The sequence below is a fragment of the Martes martes genome (assembly GCF_963455335.1).
Source record: "Martes martes genome assembly, chromosome: 11".
Taxonomy (NCBI): Eukaryota; Metazoa; Chordata; class Mammalia; order Carnivora; family Mustelidae; genus Martes; species Martes martes.
This window is the reverse complement of record NC_137899.1, coordinates 67,401,752-67,417,346: the sequence shown is the minus strand read 5'-3', so window position 1 is coordinate 67,417,346 and position 15,595 is coordinate 67,401,752. Positions and strand designations below refer to the sequence as shown.

At 43.5% G+C, this 15,595-nt stretch overlaps 1 protein-coding gene across 1 annotated transcript in view; it reads left to right on the top strand.

The window, feature by feature from the left end:
* The window catches only part of AOAH (acyloxyacyl hydrolase), a 168,305-nt gene that overhangs the window by 127,666 nt on the left and 25,044 nt on the right, over window positions 1-15,595 (top strand). The window contains exons 14-15 of the mRNA XM_080818199.1: window positions 6,630-6,666; window positions 7,438-7,512. Coding sequence (XP_080674325.1) covers window positions 6,630-6,666; window positions 7,438-7,512 — 112 coding nt within the window. The remainder of the gene's footprint in view (window positions 1-6,629; window positions 6,667-7,437; window positions 7,513-15,595) is intronic.

Genomic DNA, 15,595 nt, shown 5'->3' with positions numbered 1-15,595 from the left:
GAAAATTTGGGTAAAGAGAAGGTGAAAATCCTTTGTTCTGTTTTTGCGTTTTTTTTAAAGATTTTATTTATTTATTTGACAGAGATCACAAGTAGGCAGAGAGGCAGGCACAGAGAGAGAGAGGAGGAAGCAGGCTCCCCATTGAGCAGAGAGCCCGATGCAGGGCTCGATCCCAGGACTATGGGATCATGACCTGAGCCGAAGGCAGAGGCTTTAACCCACTGAGCCACCCAGATGCCCTGTTTTTGCAACTTTTTGTAAATTATTTCAATCTTTGTAAATTATTGCAACTTTCTGGAAATGATCCCAAAATGAAAATTTTCAGACAATTTTTTAAAAGCTACGGAGTACTGGAAAGAAGCAAAGAAGTTACCCTCCCAAGTGCAAGTAGACCTTCAGGAAAGTATTTAGTGAACACAACTCCTGGGTCATATTTTTGGTCTCAACCCAAAATGTCGAGAGGAGATGACAGAAATTATTTATAACAAGACAACTAGGACATTTCTATTTGGGAGCCACGATCCAGTGTGCTCACAGCAACAAAGCCTGATTTTAATACCAGTTTTTGAGAGGCTTGATCTAAAAGATAAATGCAGATAGGCTCAGTGCCCGCAGGTATCAAAACTTGCCATTTCTCCGAAGGGGCAAATGCATCTCCAAGATACAGTGTTTGATTATAACAGAAACTTTTGAAAGAAAAACATTTCAATCTGACACATTTCCTATAGAGGAACACATTTCCCTCCTTTTAATTAGGAGGATTTATTCCCTTTTTAAATATTTTCAAGGCTTTCAGTCTCCAAGAATTATTAAACAGTGGAGACATTGTGATCCAGTTGGAGCAATTTATTAGGATTTATCTCCGCAGCCCTTCCTAAGGCTTCTCCTTGTTCCAGGCAGCTCATGCAGTCTGAGGCAGAACACCTGACAATGATCCTAATGTGAAGAATGTGAGCTTTCCATTCTTCTGCTAGGTCAAGATTTCCATCCTGTACCTCTTGAGTCTGCACACTTACCGATGGCAAATACATAAGCAAATATCTTCTACAATTTTATGTCATTGTCAATGGCAAGTGTTTCTGAAGTCCTGGGGGGTCTCCTTTCTAGATCCCTTTTGTTTAGGGTTTGAAATAAGGGACATCGGGGTGGGGAGGGGAGCTTACTGCTACTTGTGTTGGTAACTTACATGAACTTGCTGGGTTTTTTATCAGCTCCAAATCTTGCTGGGATGTGCCTTTACCTTTGGTCTTCTCTTTTACTTCCCTTTTTCTCATTTTCCACTTGATTTTGCTCCCACCACTCCTTCTGTTTCCTCTCCAGTATTGTAATAGCTGCTAGAAATAGAAAGATGAACAGGACAAAGTCCCTGCCTTCAAGGAGAGCATATGAAGAGGGAAAAATAAGGGGGAAGGGACAAATAAGGGAACCACTATGGTTCTTGTGAAATGACACTAAAAGAGAGGTATTAGTTGGAGGTGACAGGCATTTACCTCTGCCTGGAGAAGGACAGGAAAACCTCGCTAACGAGGTACATTTGAGCAGAGTGTTCCTGCAGAAAAAAAAATTAGGAAACCAAAAAGCAGAGGGAGATGGTGACTCAGTGCAAAGAGGCTCCAAGGGCAAAATAATCTTTGGGAAAGAGGAGGAGAGAAGTTCAGCGTGGCTGAAGTATATTTGTGAAGTTTTGTCAAGTTTTGAGACTAGGAGTCAGGTGAGAGCCATGCTGGGAAGGCTGTTACTTTCCTTTAAAAATATATGTTTGGGGAATCATTTATCTAGTTTGTCACAGAAATTCAGAACCACACTTGTGAATTTGAAAGCATTTTCAGTAGTAGAAACACCATCAGAAACTGTCACAACAAACAATTATTAAGTGCCTACTATTTTGAGCTCAAGGTCAGTGTATTAGTCTGAATGTTTCTACTTATCACAAGCAAACATTTTTAGAGAAAAGAAGGAGTTTAAATTTCTTATGGTTGATTTTTTTAACCCAATTTATACAGTCCTTATTCTTCAAAATGTTTCCTCCATTATAAAAATACAGCCAAATCTCCTTTATTTAAAATCTGATGAAAGTTAAAAAGCATTATTAGATTTTCTTTAGGTCCGTGTATGACAACACGTTTTCCATGAACATTTTATACTCTCTATAATGCTTTTTAGGTTTCTGATTCTGGGTACAGTAGAGTTAAGTACACTCCACCCAGTCTGGCCCCACAGAATACAGCTGTGAAACCTGGTCAGAAAGTATGGAACAGGTACTAGAGGGCTGTGAAAAGTAAATAGTAGCAGGTCGATTGAAGAAGAAAACCAGAATTAGGAGTACCACCGAACCAGCAGTGAGGTTAGCATTCTGTTGTCCTCTGATATCTCCCAACCTAGACACAAGGCCGTCTGATCTATCTCAGTGGTTACTAATGTCTGTTGTTAAACTGGCATCTGGAATGGATCACTGCTTACTAGCTGTAGGACCTTGACCAAGTCTCTTTCTGTCTCTGGGCCTCCTCTGTAAAGTAGGCTGCCTGATCACTTGCTCCTGGAGGTTCCACCCAATGCTGATGCTCCAAGACTTCACAGATGACCTCTAAGGAGCCCCAAGAGGCAGAGTTAGGAAGCTAATGAGGCTGCAGCTGAAGGACCACCCCCAGCCCCAATCCTGGTGACCATTTGACTTTGTAAAATTTGCCAACTTAAAGTAGTGAACCACAATTGGTTAAGACCCTTGTCTCCTTCCACTGTGGCTTCCCTTTAGGTCAGGCCTCATTTTCATGTTTTGTGTCCTTTTCCTTAAAGAGGATCCCCCAGATTATATAAGCTTCAGAGCTTGAAACCTGGATGTGTCCCCATCCTATTCAGATACTTATAACCAAGATGGCATTCAGCTAGGAATTCTGATGTAAGAATCCACAGGTATTTTATTGAAAATTCATTAACAGGTTCTTGTCTTAGAAATTCAAGAACGGAAACACCTACTTTTCTTTCAGTACATAGCTTCACAGGACTTCTTCAGGGCTTCTCAGAACCTTAACACCTTATGATCATTGTCTGTTTCATGACTATAAGCTCCACAAGAGTAGAGACCATGTCTTTTCTATTTGCTGATGTGTTCCTGGCATCCGTTTGCAATGCCTGGCCCAGAGTAAGTACTCCATAAACATGATCAAGGTAATGCATTAGTTTATGAAGACCTGTTATACTTAAACATACCTTATCTTTTTCCATGAAGAATTTGAGACTGAGCACTCCTACTTTGGGCCAGGCGCAGAAAGTCGCAAGCTCATCTAGAAGACCGTTGAAAGTATGTTACCAATTGATTTGCATGTCCAGGATATGAAGCACTTGCTGCTGTGGTCAACACTGATCTAGCAGCGGAAGTGTAAGCTGAAATTTATTTAGGAAAGAGAGCCAGTGATGAAAGTATATGAAACCCTTCTTCTCTTCTTGCAATGCACTATTCCTCATTTAAAAGGCACTGAATGAACAAGAATTTTTATTTTGATGGCCAAAAAAGACCCCCTTCTTCCCTTAACTGTGGACAGGTGGATTCTCCCTTGGGCCACCTTGATGGATAAATCAAATGCCCCTCTTTTGTAGTCACATCTTTTCTACTTCTCTGAACTAGAATTGTAGAGGCCAGAATATGGACCTCTCAGGGGTAGTGGCAGTTCTTCAAATGCCCCCTTTGTTTTGCTGCATCCCACAGGCTAGGAACTGCCTTTCTCTCCTGCTCACATCTTCCAGGTAGGTCCAGCTGCTTGGTGTTTTCTACAATGGCAGCAGCAAAATCCACAGTTGAGAAATCTCCACCCAGGAGCAGAAAGGCAATAGAGTTCAGGAGGGAGAGAGACAGCAAATGTTGATGGGGCTTCAAAAGAATAGAGAATGACAGCAAGAGGGGATTAAGAAGAAAAAGTGGTGTGGGAATTACCTAAACTAATTACATAATCTCATCAAAGGAAGATTCCCAAAAGGAAATGGAAATTGTGGAAGCTGCAACAACTCTAGAGCACAGAGAATTCTGTGCTTCTAATATAAATATTCACCAGAAGAAAAAAATAGCATTTGGGTAGAGAAGAGTAGGCACGTCCCCCCTCTCTTTGAGTGGTTGTTTGTGATGGCCGTTTCTAAACTCACCGCACCCCGTGGCGACTGGCCTGCCATCCTTGTCCGGAGCAGCCAAGGGATGTGGGTGGTGTGGGCAGGGGAGGGGGCTGCTTATGTGGCAAGCCATTACAGGTTCTCATTTTGATTTCCCTCAAGCTCTGTGGGTGCTCTGCACCTCAAATTCCCAGCTGTACTCTGGATAATGAGGAAAATTATTGGCCTGACCTGGTCCTTTAATTTTTTTCCCACTCATGGTTTGAGTTTTCATTTCTCATTAAGAGAAAAATCAAAGAGTGAGAATTAAACACCTCTTGATTGTTATCCTACTGAAAATGGGAAGGTGAGAGTCGTGGGGCTGGAACTGAATGAAAGGCCCAGCTGAGATGACTGAGTCCCCATAGGGCATGTCAGAAGGCATTGGCTGTCCTTCTCCTCCCCCTTGAGAACAGCAGGGAGCCATCTAACACCCAGGAATGCTTGGAGTCTCTACATTTAGGACTCTGGGTTGTAAAAATCTGGCACATTCTCTGAGCAGAGAGAAGAGGCTAAATCACATTGGGCTTCCCTCTTTTTAAGCATTGGCTTTGGGTTCCCATTAAACCTTACCCTGCAGACGCCACTCTTCAGGTATAGAGGCTGTGTCCAGCCCATCTGTAAATTTCGTACAGGCACGTGGCAGTATGTCAGGCATGTGGCAGGTTCGGCGAATGAATGGAGAGGGTGAATGAACGCATGCGTGCTGAGATGAACTGACTGCTCTTGATTTCTGTGTTTGCGTGCATACTGAATATGCCCCGCCTCGCTACATAAAGGAAATAAAAAACAGTATGGTGGTTCTTCAAAAAAAAAAAAAATTAAACATAGCACTACCATATGGTCCAGCAATTTCAATAAAATATATACCTAAGGGAATTGAAAGGAGGGATCTAAACAGACACTTGTATACCAGTGTTCATAGCAGCATTAGTCACAGTAGCCAAAAGGTAGAAACCAAGCAAGTGCCTATCCACCATGGACAGTCCAGATGAGTGTACAGTCCAGAAGTGTATATCCATACAATGGAAAATTAGTCAGCCTTTAGAAGAATGGATATTCTGACACATGCTACAAGCGGATGAACTGTGAAGACTAAATGAAATCAGCCAGTCACAAAAAGACAAATATTCTATGATCCCATCTATTTGAGGTACCTGATTATTCTTTAATGAGTACAGGGATTCAGTGTGCCATGATGGAAAAGTTCTGGAGGTGGATAGTGCTATCGGTCACACCATAATGTGAACGTACTTAATGCTACTTAACTGTGCGCTCAAAAAAAGGGAGAATGGTAAAGTTTATGGTTGTATATTCTACTGCAATAAAAAAGGAAGTAAAACAACCTTCATTTAATGTACTGACATTTCTAAGTCAACCCGGGGAACATCGGGGCTGCCGGTATAGTTTGACGCCAGCTGTATGTGAAGAAGGGGGCCATACTGCTTCAGGGGAATGTGGGCCTTCCTGGCCTCCACAGCTGTGCAGGCCCCCTTTCCCCACGTGGCTCCGTAAAAACATTTAGAGTCTGCCATAAAATGCATCTGCCTCCAAGCTTTGAAGGCTGGAAATTACAGGAGACTCTGCCTTGTACCATGAGTTGTACCACCCACAAGTTAACCTCATGATTACTCACTTGTTACTGCAGACCAGCCTCCAAGGGACAAACTAGCAGTAAACCTCTTTGGGTTCACTCTTTCTAGAGGAGGAGCAATGCCAGAGCTGAGCAGTGTAGACAGAAGGGACTGAATTTGAATTTCAGTTCTCCATATTATGACTTGTATGGCTTTAGGCAACTCACTTAAGTACGCCTCAGTTTCCTCATCTATAAAATGGGAATACGACTGTACCTACCTCACAGAGTTGTGTGAAGGCCTGAATGAAATAATAATGTAAGTGCCTAACAGAATGGCCACAGTAAAATGAGTATCAAATGAATACAATTTTTGTGGAAGCGATACATTACAGGTGGTAATGGGTAGAGCAAGGTTGGCCACTCATGTCATGATAGGAGTTGAAATATAGGCTCTGAACAATCAGGACCTTGCACAAGCCAGCCAACCAGAAAAAAGCCTCAGGGGTGAGCTGGGATACCAGCAGGTGATTAAATGGGGCTTTCTAGGGGGATGGGTAGTTCTCAAAGAATCCTTTTTACTTCTTCTTACCCCTCATCCGATTCCTTAGTTTCCTCTTGGAGATAGATGTATATCATTTTCTCACATCTACTAGAAGGTTTACTCATCCATGCTTAGGAAATATCTTGAGATCTGAATATCCAAAGAATTTAGAATTATGTTAGCATAACGCCAAGTAAACAGAAAACCCATTAAGGAGCATTCCAGGATGAAGTCATTCCCGTCCCTGTGATGGGGTTGATGACCTCTGGCTGCACAGTGATGCTTCTCCATGCTTTCAGTCAGTCAGATTATCATACTGATAGTGTCGAATTGAACTCACTAACTTTAATTATTTTCTTAATTTTAATTATTCAGGTGGATCTTCCCAAAACCTGGAGAAATTTCTACAGACGTAAGTAAAAGAGGGATATATGAAGTTGTTTTTAAATTGGGTTTCTCATTGTGAGGAAAGAATGAAAACCCTCTGTTGTCACCCTGTAATCACTTGTACTGAGCACCAGTACCTTGCTAGTGACTCCCACACACTGGGCATTATCAGTTCTTGGACCAGTGGACATAGAAAATGATTGATGTGCATATGTCCTTAAAGAAGGATCATAAAAATGCATACAAAGAGGGTCAAACTTAAGTCTAGCCAAAGTAGCTGGAAAAAAGGCTAAAAAAAAACCCAAAAAAAAACCCAACTTCATTTTCCCACTTTATGTGCTCATTTTGAGCTTAAAATTCAGAGACAAGGCCCTGGGTGCCCAGAATGGAAATATTGGGAAGCCCTGGAATTTCGAAAGTTCAATACTGGAGCTCAGCTATCCAGATGTCCTACAAATCTGGACAGAAGGAAGCCAGTAACACTTGAGGACAAAAGCTGTGAAAAATCCTAAGAAGACGGTAACATGTCTGCCTCCTGGAGACTTCAGTCCACCCTTTTCAATTCTATGCACTTAAGCGGTCTTCCCCTCATGGGGAAGTAATTTACAGATTATACAGAAGAAGGGGAAAAAGGGAAGAGTGATCATGGAAAGAAAGAAAAATAGCGAAAAGTTACCAAAGGCGGGGGTGGGTGGGGCACACAGAAATCCTTTCATGGGCCCAGGCTGTGACATCAGCTAAGACTAAGTTTGGTTTCTGAGGTTTTGCCATTCAGAGTCCATCTCTGGCTTCTCAGTTTGTCTAGGAACCAACTGTTGGACCATCCAGCCATCGTCATCTATGCCATGATCGGAAACGATGTCTGCAATGGGTGAGTTTCGGAGAAAGAAAGCTTTGAAAATGCTTGGACTCTGGGTCCCCCGCCCCGTCTTCTCTTCTCCACTCCACTGTGTTACAGTACCCTACTATTGAGTTGAATTTCTCTGTCTTAGCAAGTCCTAGACACATATGAAATTGATAGAACCAACCCGCAAAGCTGGAAGACCCTTTAAAAAATATCTGATCCATTAATTCTCTGCTCTGATACCCAGCAGATGGGTATGTCACGATATGAGTTCTCAGTTGTATCACAAGATATATGCTGCTACTAGCCAAGAATCCAAGCCTGAATATCATGGCCTTTTAAATAAAACAAGGCTGAATCACAGCTACCCCATAAGAATAGCTTCCTCGCTCACATTCTGATGTCAGTATTCATGTGGAGAGAAAGCATAGACTTGGAGCATTTGCCAACAAACTGTATAGTTTACAGCCACTCTTATTTATGCCCGTGGCCCGTAGTAAGAAAGCAGTTTTGCTGAACTGCTAATATCAGTAGTGATTTCAAAATGTTGAATGCCTTAGTCTCCCACAACATTTTGGAAGGTTTCTCAAAAATTGTGTGTACCCCTAAGAATATGCTGCACATGTGAATGCCATCTGTCCTGTGATTGTGGCCAAAAAGGAAAAAAAAAAAAAGGTGAGATCAGATCTAGAACAACTCCCCAGTAGCCACCCACCCACCATCTTAGAAAACAGAAAAGTAAAGCCAAGAGAGATTATGTGACTTGCCTGATTAATTGATTAATGGCAGAACTGGCCTCCAACCCAAACGATACTAGAAGTAGGTCATCCTACTGACTGCCTGCCCTTTGCTTTCACTCACCAAGCTCTCTAAGCCTGTGCTAAAAACCCAGTTCAGTATTACTAAAATGTATCTGCCTCACCAAAACCTCCATGAGGTAGGAAAGCCCTGGAACTCTCACAGTGAAGGAGCTGTAGACCTAATTAGTGAAGTGAGTTCAGGTCGGGAGATACCATATTGCCGTGCAGAGATACTGATGTGCCAAACTCCGCCTTGGCACCCCCTGGGTTGGTTTACCACCCTCCCCCGAGCCCCAAAGCTCCCAAGAAAGACTCAAGTCCCAACTTTTGTGATGAGCCACATAGAACTCTCTGGCAAATAGCGGACACCCCCCAAACTCTCCATTAACCAAGGGTCACACCACCCCCTAGCAGCCTTAAGAGGAAAGTATGATTGTCCCTATTTTGTAGATGAACAAACAGATTCTGCAAGGTTAAGGAACTTGCTTATATTGCTACGAGTAGCAAGGTTGAGTGCAGACCAGGTTCTCTGAGGAAGTTCTGTGATCTTTTCATAGTCCACACCTGCCTTAACTGCTTTCCTTTAGGCAATCACTTTTGTAAACATATGTACTAACCACCTACGGTATGCCAAATGCTGTACCAGGCTCTGGGACATAATGGCAAAGAGGCCACAGTGCCTGACCACAAGGAGCTTATGGAAGGAGGAGCACTGAGCTTCAACCCCAGCCCCATCACAGAACAGAACGAACCTGTGTCACATCAGCTAGCATCCCTCCAGCCTCCAGATCAAGTTCTCCCGGAGGGGACACAGAGCAAACCACGGCTAATGAGCCTAGAACACCTGCAGAGAGAGGCTTTGACTCCAAGAACCCAAACCTCTCCAACTGCATTTTCCAGCAGAACCTGCTTACTCAGAGGCCCTTCCAGCCCAGGCCTGCTTTTCCTTTTCCAAGGAGCCAAAGGGCAGGCAGACATCAGCCAGAGACCTGTGCCAGCCTTTCCCCCCGCCAGGGATCTGGGCAGAGAAGCAGCGAGCATTTGGGTGAAAGAACGGGGTTGGCAGCGTGGGATGTCCCTGCAGTGCCCACTTTGCAATGTCCTGCGGTGGGGTTAGAAAAATAAAGACAGATGGCAGCTGTACCTCCCCATCTGCCAGCACATCAAGGTGGAGCAGACAACCCAAAATGAGCAGAGCGATCGCATAAAAAGCTCAAGCCAGCAACGAGTTGCATAATAAGTCCGCCCTGGAACAAGTTTGGGGATATTGGCTTGACTTTTTTCTTTCCTTTTTTTATGATGATGCTAGCATTTACTGAAATAATGCAGCCCTGTGCTTTTTCTCAATTCTCCAAACTCACGCAGTTACTCAGTAAGTACGTGCTAAATGAATGAAGGTCGTGATTGGAAGATAGCTTTTTAATGTCTGGAATTTGAGAAGAAAGGTCACATAGACAAACACAGCTTTTCCCCGTGACTCTACTCTGTTTGGCCAAAGCTGATCCAGCTTCCCCTGGCTTTTCCTATCACTGCCCTTGAAAGCGATGGAATGCCTGTGATACGAAAAGAGAAAAATGCCTGGAAATAGGGCAAATTTGAGTGAGCTAAAGTAGCAGAACCTTGAGTAGCCCGAGAGGCCTGGGAAAGGGATGGCTTTAAGGGCCTCAAATCATAAATCCTTCCTCTACCCCACAACGTGACATGCCACATATACTGACATAGTTCAGTTTTGTTTGTTTTTTTATAGTGGACCCAGAAATAATTAATTGTACATTCTTCACCTAATGGAAAGAGCCAGGACCACCCTACCCGGGTTGTCTATGTCCCCCAGCACCCAAGTTGTTTGGTTTTTTTTCTGGCATTTTCTTTCTTTCTCTTTTTTTTTTTTAAAGATTCTATTTATTTATTTGACAGAGAGATCACAAGTAGGCAGAGAGGCAGGCAGAGAGAAAGAGAGAGAGGAGGAAGCAGGCTCCCCGCCGACCAGAGAACCTGATGCGGGGCTCGATCCCAGGACGCTGGGATCACGACCTGAGCCAAAGGCAGAAGCTTTAACCCACTGAGCCACCCAGGTGCCCCTTTTCTGGCATTTTCAATGCCAATGTTTCCGATGTCACCCAGGGCAGCTGATCAGCACTGCAGTAAGAGGAAACCAGCAGGGGTAACTAGATGCTGGACATTAAGGATGGCACATGATGTGATAAGCACTGGGTATTTTATAAGACATGAATCACTGACCTCTACCTCTGAAACCAGTAATATATTATATGTTAATTAATTGAATTTAAATTTTTAAAAAAATTTTTAAATGAAAAAGAGGAAACCAGCCAACATGCTGATAGGTCACTGGCCCCAAGGAGCCTGCACTGACAGCAAACACTCCATTCCATCCAATCAAGTGGTAGAAAAACCAGCAGGGAAGGGAATGCACAGAGGAGTTCTTTCTCCCAGCCTCCTCGTGGAGGCAGGGGCGGCCAAGGGAAGGATAAGGAGGTTCCCAAGCAGCCAGCGTGTTCCAGGTCACCCCCACATTCAGGGACCCAGGATCTCCATGCGTGGGGTGATGTGGGCCCACTGAGTCCCCAGTCCTCCCCAGTCTGTGTCAAGATGCCTCCTCGAGGCGGGTCGGTGGGAGGTCAGTGATGCGGTTACAGCGGGCTGGCCTGAAGAAAGGGCTCCCTGCATTCCCTGGCTGCTGAGAGAACTCAAGTGCAAGCTTGAGTGAGGGCTGAGCACTCAGTCGTGACGCCTGTCTGGGCTTCAGCTGTGGTTCTGGGAAATATTTTCCACAGAGGCTGTTTGCCTTCTTCCTTAAGAGGCGGCACAGCTCTCTGGCATCAGCCAGGTGAAATCTGGCTGGAATGGCTGCTAGGGTAATGAGAGAGTCACAGCCGGCCCTGCACCCAAGTCACAAGGCTTATTTTCATGTTCAGACACAATTCATGAGAATAAGGACAGGCTCTGAGCCACCCAAGGGACGAGAATCTTTCTCTGTGGCCAGCCGCGTGCTCCTGACCTGAGAGCCCAGCCCGGGATGCCAGTGCTCCCTCATCATTTCCCCGCCACCAGCATCACATGCCCCAGGCTTGCCCTGTGTAAGCTCAGCACCCCCTCACTTCTCCCCTCTCTGAGTGGCCGGTGTGAGCTCGCCGGTGTGTGCGGAGGGATGTAGGCACTGGCGTACACAGGTAAGCCTGGGATCACAAAGCAGACCTGACACGTGGGCTGGAGAGGGTTAGACGCTTCCAGCTCAGTCTGCTCAACCTGTGGCGGACATCAGGGAAGTCCTAAGAGATGTTTCCCAAACCCCTGGGACTCGGGTCTCCAAGATACTAGTGCTAACTCTCCTCAGAAACTACCAGATAAGGAGGAGTGGGCAGATCCAAATGGCATTGACAATCTTTCAGGGACAGTCAGAAGGCACCTATGGATACATCCAGAAGGGGTAACCCACCTCCTGTCCCTTAGACCCATTTGCCCTCTTGCCTGAACTAAGAATCAGTCAATCTGGGGGCGCCTGTCTAGCTTAATCGGTAGAACATGCAACCCTTGATCTTGGGGTCATGAGTTCAAGCCCCACATTGAGCCTAGAGCTTACTTTAAAAAAAAAAAAAAATAGTGAGTTTTGCTATGCACATTAAAGGGTTTTATCAGGGCATCTGGGTGGCCCAGAGGGTTAAAGCCTCTGCCTTTGACTGAGGTAGTGATCCCAGGGTCCTGGGATCGAGCCCCGCATTGGGCTCTCTGCTTAGCGGGAAGCCTGCTTCCTGTTCTCTCCGTCTGCCTGCCTCTCTGCCTACTTGTGATCTCTGTCAAATAAATAAATAAAATCTTTTAAAAAAATAAATAAAGGGTTTTATCTAACAGCACACATGTGTAAATTATGTAGCTGTGCACGATGGAGCAAAGATGACCAGAGAATGTTCTGCCAGCAACACCAAGGCTTCCATTTTGATTTCACTTAGTAGTTAGCCATTTCTGTTATGCTTGCTTCAGTTATGGGTGCTTTTGCAAAAGCACAAAGTAGCTCAGAATACTTGTTATCATTAGGGTTGTGTCTCTAGCCAAAAAATAATCATTAAATAGGGAGTTTGGGAGACTCTTCTCCATCTTAACTCATCTTGGCTTTATGTGATTGGAGAGCCATAGCTCAGCATAATTGCCTTGTGCCAAAGCGCTAGTGTATCAGCAGGAAAAGAAAAAAAAAAAGAAGAAGCTGAAGTGCCAAGGCAAAAGTTAATAAGCAGTATGTGCTAGCCTTACCGATGATGGAAGATAAGGTATCCATTTCAGCCCTGCTGTGACAGTACACACACACACATACACACATGCAGAGTGAATATCAAGCCTGGTGACTCTGGGTGGGTCCTCTCGGGCTGAGCAAACCCACAAGGCAGTCTGAGTCCTCTTCATGAACTGGAGTCCTTCTAGCACCTTCTGCCCATATCCAAGTTAAGCCAAAGCCACTACCCAGCCTTTGGCCCTTAGTAGATAGGCACCCTAATCTCATATCCTTATGAAATCTTTTTATTCAGGTTAGAGAGATTTTTACTCATAAAGTAGCATAATTTTTCCCAAGGTAACAAAAAGCACGAATTTAGCATTCTGTTCTATATGCTGGGGTTTTGTAAAATAGGACATCTTTCTTTCTTTTTTTTTTTTTTTCCCCAGGGCTAGGTGGGGGAGTTCTAAGCAGCCCATTAGATAATGTAGAAGTACAGACCCCACCCACAACTAAGACCTTACTGGCAACCCATCAGCCCGGCTCTGCCTTCTCCTCTTCGTGGGTACATCCTGCTCATCACAAATTAACCAAAGTGTTCTTTGCATCCGTGGTCAGCCTGTCACCTCTGGATAGCAGAAATTCAGTGATTTTATTTGGCTAAGTGAAATAGGTGGGGGACAAATAACATAAAATTACAATGCTTTCTGCTCCTCCCATTAAAGCTTTGGTGGAGTTCAGTTTTTTCCCCCTTTGCTTGAGAAAGAATAAAAATAATATGAGAATCTATTTAATTTTTATTATTTTTCTGATTACAAAATAACATCTGTTGTGAAACGTTCAAATAATACAGGGTGTAGGAAGTGAGTTTCCCCATAATCACTCCCTACCAGCCCTCTACCAGCCTGCTCCAAGCTACCCAATAGAAACAGTTTAATGTATCTGCATCCAGATTTTTTCTATGCAAATTCTAACTTACAGACTGATTAATATTCATTGAAATGAAATAATAGTATGCTTACTGCTCTGTAATTTGTTCTTTTCAATCAACAGTACTTTTTAGCAGTCTTTTCCATGCTAATGCATACAGACTACTTCATTATTTTTAATTTTTTTTATTTTATTGAGGTGAAATTTACATAATATAAAATTAACCATTTTAAAGTGAACAATTCAGTGGCATTTAGTAACTCACAATGTTGTGTAACTATCACCCGTATTAGTTACTTTTTTCTTTGTAGTGGCTGCATAGCCTTCTACCTCTTGGATGTACTATAATTTATATAACCAAGCTTTTGGCTTTTTCTGACTTTACACTATTTTACACAATGTTGCAGTGTTGCATTGTTGTATATATGTCTTTGCACATTTGTGGAAATGTTACTGTAAATTTTAAGGTCAAAAGTTAAGCCAACTTCAAATGTTGATACTTTTTTTTTTTTTTTTTTTTTGAGAGAGAGACAAGAGAGCAAGGGGGTGGGGCAGAGGGGGAGAGAAAATCTCAAGCCGACTCCCGCTGTGCCCAGAGCCCAACTTCAGGCTCAATATCATGACCCTGAAATCACAACCGGAGCCAAAATCAAGGGCCAAACCCTTAACTAGCTGAGCCACCCAGGTGCCCCAAATGTTGATACATTTTGAAAAATTGCCTCCAAAATTGCAGCATCAATGTCCATTTAGGAGCCCCCTTTGAAGGGATAACAGTGGAGGGGCACTTGGCAGCCTCAGTGGGTAGAGCACGTGACTCAGGGTTGTAAGTTCAAGCCCCATGTTGGGTATAGAGGTTACTTAAAATCTTAAAAAAAAAAAAATTAAATTAAAAAAAAAAGTGATAATAGTGGACATACCTGGGGGCTTCTTTCGGTCCCTTCCTTCCATTGTCTCTTATGCCTCAGGTCCAGTCTGTGAGTAGTAGACTGACTTTTTCTCGTTTGGAACCTGTATTAAGTTCCCAAAAGCTGCCATAACAAAACACCACACACTGGGTGACTTCAAATAACTCTCACAGTTCCGGAGGCTAGAAGTCCAAAATCAAGGTGTCAGCAGGGCTCTGCTTTTTCTGAGAGGTCCAGGGGGAAAATCATTTCTTGTCCTTTCTGCCTCCTGTTTGGGGCGGAGGGGGGCGGTGTGCCTGGGGAGGGCTCCCAGCAATCCTCGGAATTCCTTGGTTTATAGCAACATAATTCCAGTCTCTGCTATCAGCTTCCCATGACCTTATTTCCTGTGTGTGAGTCTGCCTAACACCTCTTCTTCTTGGAAGGACACTTGTTTTTGGATTTAGGGCCATCTCGAATCCAGTATGACCATATCTTTACAATTGCAAAAACCTTATTTCCGAATAAGGTCACATTCTGAGGGAAACTCTTCAACCCACTGTAGGATAATTATATAAATTTGGAATTTTAAGGACTCAAAATAGAAAACAACTTATTCCATTTAGGTTAACAAAAGGCACTTTACAGAGTAGCTGAAAATCTTAGCGAATTCTAAAATGTATTCCCAGGTTAATGCAGGTTAGTATCTTAACTCAATGTATTCCTGAAAGTGTGTAAGTTCGAATTCAATGTAGAAAGGAAGGATGTAGTATGGATACATAATATGTCATTTTATTTCTCAGTAAAATTGTATTTTCCTAACTGTGATATATGTGAAAAGTTTAAAGATGAAGTTACAGATCTCAAAGGGTCAAACAAAGAATAAGTAACACGAGACTCCTTTGGTTCTATTATCGGTCAGGATAGGTAAGGTCATTGCTGCAGGAACAAACAGCCTCAAATCTTAGTAGCATAAAGCAACAAACATTTACTCTACTACATTGCCACCCAGGGATCACCACAGGACTCTATTCCAGGACTCAGATTAGGGAAGCAGCTGCTATATAGAATGTTGCCCAGACTCATGACATTCTAGAGATTCTCATATCAACAAACGTGACACATGTCACTTCTGCTCACAACTGATAGGCTAGATCAGTCGCATGGCCCACCCAACCACAAGAGAATCAGGAAGCCTAACATATTTTGCAAATAACGCCAATAACTACTACATTGTGTGTGTGGGGGGGGGGCAAACAGAGGAGGGGGTGGGG